The sequence below is a fragment of the Colobus angolensis genome, unplaced genomic scaffold (assembly GCF_000951035.1).
Source record: "Colobus angolensis palliatus isolate OR3802 unplaced genomic scaffold, Cang.pa_1.0 Scaffold66, whole genome shotgun sequence".
Classification (NCBI taxonomy): domain Eukaryota; kingdom Metazoa; phylum Chordata; class Mammalia; order Primates; family Cercopithecidae; genus Colobus; species Colobus angolensis.
In genome coordinates this window covers 1824220-1829056 of record NW_012120265.1, presented here as the reverse complement: position 1 = coordinate 1829056, position 4837 = coordinate 1824220, and the positions used below count along the sequence as shown (strand labels likewise).

The window sequence follows — 4837 nt, the reverse complement described above, 5'->3', positions numbered from 1 at the left end:
TTTGTTTGTTTGTTTGTTTTTCGAGACAGGGTCTCACTCTGTCGCCCAGGCTGGAGTGCAGTGGTGTGATCTTGGCTCACTGCAGGCTCAACCTCCTGGGCTCAAACGATCTTCCTGCCTCAGCCTCGGAGTAGCTGGGATACAGATGCTGCCACCATGCCCAGCTAATTTCTTTTTCTTTTTTGTAGAGAGGGAGTCTCACTCTGTTGCCCAGGCTGGTCTCAAACTCCTGAGCTCAAGTAATCCTCCCACCTTGACCTTCCAAAGTGTTGGGATTAGGGACGTGAGTCACTGTGTCCAGCCTTAAAGGTATTTAAAAGTATCGCTCTTGAAAAGTATTGCTTTTTACAATTATTTTATTTTATTATTTTTTATTTATCTATTTATTTTGAGACGTAGCCTTGCTCTGTCACCCAAGTCAGAGTGCAGTGATGTGATTTTGTCTCACTGCAACCTCTGCCTCCCAGGTTCGAGCAATTTTCCTGCCTCAGCCTCCGGAGTAGCTGGGACTGCAGGTACGCACCATCACACCCGGCTAATTTTTGTATTTTGTTTGTTTGTTTGAGATGGAATCTCGCTCTGTCACCCGGGCTAGAGTGCAGTGCCATGATCTTAGCTCACTGCAACCTCTGCCTCCTGAGTTCAAGCAATTCTCCTGCCTCAGCCTCCTGAGTAGCTGGGATTACAGACCACTGCCCAGGCCACCCACCACCATGCCCCGCTGAGGTTTTGGATTTTTAGTAGAGATGAGGTTTCACCATGTTGGCCAGGCTGGTCTTGAACTCCTGACCTCAGGTGATCTGCCTGCCTCGGCCTCCCAAAGTCCTGGGATTATAGGCATGAGCCACTGCACCCGGCCTAGTTTTTGTATTTTTAGTAGAGACAGGGTTTCACTATGATGGCCAGGCTGGTCCTGAACTCCTGACCCTGTGTGATCTGCCCTACCTTGGCCTCCCAAAGTGTTGGGATTACAAATGTGAGCCACCGTGCCTGGCCTTTTTACAAATATTTAAAATTTGATTTTAAAAGTATTGCATTAAAATACTTATCTTGCTGGACATGGTGGCTCACACCTGTAATCCCCGCTACTCAGGAGGCAGAGGAGGGAGGATCACTTGAGGTCAGGAGTTTTAGACCAACCTGGGCAATATGAGACTCAGCCTGAGACAGAAACCCTTGTCTCAAAACAAGAAAAGTTATTATTATTATTATTATTATTATTATTATTATATTTTGAGACAGGGTCTTGCTCTATCTCCCATGCTGGAGTGTAGTAGCATGATCTCGGCTCACTGCAACCTCTGCCTCCCAGGCTCAAGCAATCCACCCACCTCAGCCTCCTGAGTAGCTGGGACTATAGGCACATGTCACCATGTTTGGCTAATTTTTCTATTGTTAGTAGCGATGGGGGTTTCACCATGTTGCCTAGGCTGATCTCAAACTCCTGAGCTCAGGCAGTCTGCTCGCCTTAGCCTCCCAAAGGCTTGAATTACAAGGCCTGGCCACAAAGTTTTTTTTTTTTGTTTTGTTTTGTTTTTCCAAGACGGAGTTTCGATCTTGTTGCCCAGGCTGGAGTGCAATGGCATGATCTTGGCTCACTACAACCTGTGCCTCCCGGGTTCAAACAAATCTCCTGCTTCAGTCTCCCGACTAGCAGGGATTATATAGGCACGTGCCACCATGCCTGGCTAATTTTGTGCTTTTAGTAGAGAAGGGATTTCTCCATGTTGGTCAGGCTGGTCTTGAACTCCCGACCTCACATCTGTAATCCCAACACTTTGGAAGGCTGAGGCAAGGAAGTCACTTGAACCCAGGGGTTCAAAAGCAGCCTGGCCAACATAGGGAGACCCCATCTCTATTTTATTTAAAAAAACTAATGCAGGCTGGGTGCAGTGGCTCACGCCTGTAATCCCAGTGTTTTGGGAGACCCAGGCGGGCAGAACATGAGGTCAAGAGATTGAAATCATCCTGGCCAACATAGTGAAACACTGTCTCTGCTAAAAATACAAAAATTAACTGGGAGTTGTGGCGCGTGCCTGTAGTCCCAGCTACTCAGGAGGCTGAGGCAGGACAATGACTTGAACTCAGGAGGTGGAGGTTGCAGTGAGCCAAGATAATGCCGCTGCACTCCAGCCTGGCGCTAGAGCAAGACTCCATTTCAAAAAAAACAAGCTAACACTGACATTTGGGGGTGTATATGGTAGAGGGGCCGTCCTGTGCATTGTGGGGTGTTAGATAACATCTTTGTCTTCTGCCCCCTAATGCCATGAATAGCCTCACACCCCACCGAAGTTGTGACATCCAAAACTGTCCCCAGCCAAGTATACCCTGGAAACAAAATCACCCTGGTTTGAGAACCACTGGTGTCCATTGTAAACCGCAGATTGGGTAGGCGGTAAACAACCCTCTAAATTTTCATAAGTCCTTTTTTTTTTTCTTTTTCTTTTGAGATAGTCTTGCTCTCTCACCCAGGCTGGAGTGCAGTGGCATGATCTCGGGTCACTGCAGCCTTGCCTTCCCAGGCTCAGGTGATCCTCCCACCTCAGCCTCCCAAGTAGCAGGCACGCACCACCACGCCTGGCTGATATTTGTATTTTCTACAGAGACGAGGTTTTGCCGTGTTGCCCAGGCTGGTCATGAACTCCTGGGCTCAAGCAACGCACCCACCTAGGCTTCCCAAAATGCTGGGATGACAGGTGTGAGCCACGGTGCCTGGCCTCAAAAAAAATCCTGATGGCTTCATGCTTCCCTCTCCGTACCCTAGTCCTGGCCCTGGTGCCGGTATATAAGACAAGTTTGTGCAGATGCGTTAACGTGTGTCCACATGCCTCTGTGTGCCACTCCACTTGGGGCGTTAGGGACCCAGGAGAGGGGGTCTGCAAGGGTGTGTCCACGTAGGGGTGTGTGTGTGTCTGTGGGTCCACCACACATGCGTGGGTGACCAGGAGGTGGACCCACAGACACATGCACACCCCTGCATGTCTCTGTGCCATGAGGAGTCTGTGGGTGGGTCTCTGACCTGTTCTGGGTGCCTCATGGACCCTCAGACCTGTTGGGGAAACTGACACCATCTGTAGCTCCAAGACCCCCGACACTCCCTGGGCAGGGCTTGGGGCACTCAGGTGGCATATGGGGACACATGCAGCTGGGGATGTGAGTGTGGACATAAGTTGAGTGGATGAGAGGATTAACCAGGTGCCTGGTGTACAGTAGGTGCTTAATAAGTGCTTTTTTTTTTTTTTCTGAGACAGAGTTTCATTCTTGTCACCTAGGCTGGAGTGCAATGGCACAATCCCAGCTCCCTGCAACCTCCACCTCCTGGGTTCAAGTGATTCTCCCACCTCAGCCTCCCAAGTAGCTGGGATTACAGGCGCCCGCCACCACACCTGACTAATTTTTGTATTTTTTAGTAGAGACAGGTTTTCACCATGTTGGCCAGGCTGATCTCAAACTCCTGACTTCAAGTGATCCGCCCACCTCAGCCTCCCAAAGTGCTGGGATTACAGGCGTGAGCCACTGCGCCCGGCCAGTGCTCACTTTTCTTTTTTTTTTTTAGACGGTGTCTCGCTCTGTCACCCAGGCTGGAGTGCAGTGGTGGAATCTCGGCTCACTGCAAGCTCCGCCTCCTGGGTTCACGTCATTCTCCTGCCTCAGCCTCCTAAGTAGCTGGGACTACAGGCGCCCGCTACCACACCTGGTTAATTTTTTGTATTTTTTTTTTTTTTGTAGAGATGGGGTTTTACCGTGTTAGCCAGGATGGTCTCGAACTCCTGACCTCGTGATCCACCCACCTCGGCCTCCCAAAGTGCTGGGATTACAGGCGTAAACCAGTGCTCACTTTTTATTTGCATGCGTGATGCGTGTTTGGTGGACCACTCAGTGGGATGTGTGTGGATTTGTGCACATGCAGCATGGGGTGGCGTGTCCTCTGTTGTTTCCGTTCCAGTTGAGTTTCACTCTGTCCCCAGGTGAGTTGCTGCAGTGGCTGGAGAGACGACATCTGCTCCATGGGCTGGTGACCGACAGTAACCCTGTGCTGGGACCTGGCCTGCAGCCCCTGCCCCAGACTTCTCACCATCACCGCCACCACCGTGCAGCTGCCACCAACCCTGCACGGTACTGCTGCCTCAGTGGGTGTACCCAACAAGACCTGCTGACCCTCTGTCCCTACTGATTCCTCCTTGGGCGCAGCCTCAGAGTGGCCTGAGGCCCAGAGGGTCTGGTCTGGTGAGCTCCTGAGGCCACACAGCACCATAAAGTCTAGTGTCTGCAAGCCTTTGATTACCTCCTGGGATGGGGTGCTCACTACCTACCCTAGACCAATGCCACCTGCAGCCTGTTGAGTCAACTACAGAATAAATCACACCCTAGCCCTGGCTTGGAGGATCCCCACTTTCACAGATGCTGGACACTGAGAGCCAAATGTCTTTACTCCAGAGGCGCCCCAGACGCTCCGCTCCCTGCATGTGTAACACCCCTTCTTGCTGTCTCCTAGTAAATAAACGACCCAAAGCAGCTTCCTGCATTTTTCTCTAGAAAAAGGGACAAGCCTCAGTCAGTCCCCGTGTGGGCTTGTCCCCCAGCAGCCACAGACCCACCGGCACTTCCAGGAGCTTGATAACTAGAGAGGCATTGCGACGCAAAGTGGGGAAACTGAGGCCCAGGGTGAGGGCTGCTTGCCAAGGTCACCCAGGGAGGGAAGGGTTAAGTGCAGGACTTGAGCCAAGGTCTCTACCAAGGCCCATACTAGTCCTTAGCATTGAGGACTTAGAATGGTAGACATTAGACACAAATGTCTGAAAATGATCATCACAAAACACACTGGTCTTTTTTTTTT

General features: G+C 50.9%; 1 protein-coding gene across 1 annotated transcript in view; it reads left to right on the top strand.

The window, feature by feature from the left end:
• Positions 1 to 4516, top strand: part of INSL3 (insulin-like 3 (Leydig cell)) — a 4954-nt gene extending 438 nt beyond the window's left edge. The window contains exon 2 of the mRNA XM_011925768.1: positions 3969 to 4516. Within this exon, the coding sequence (XP_011781158.1) occupies positions 3969 to 4174 (206 nt within the window). The 3' untranslated portion in view covers positions 4175 to 4516. The remainder of the gene's footprint in view (positions 1 to 3968) is intronic.
• Positions 4517 to 4837: the final 321 nt, after the last annotated feature.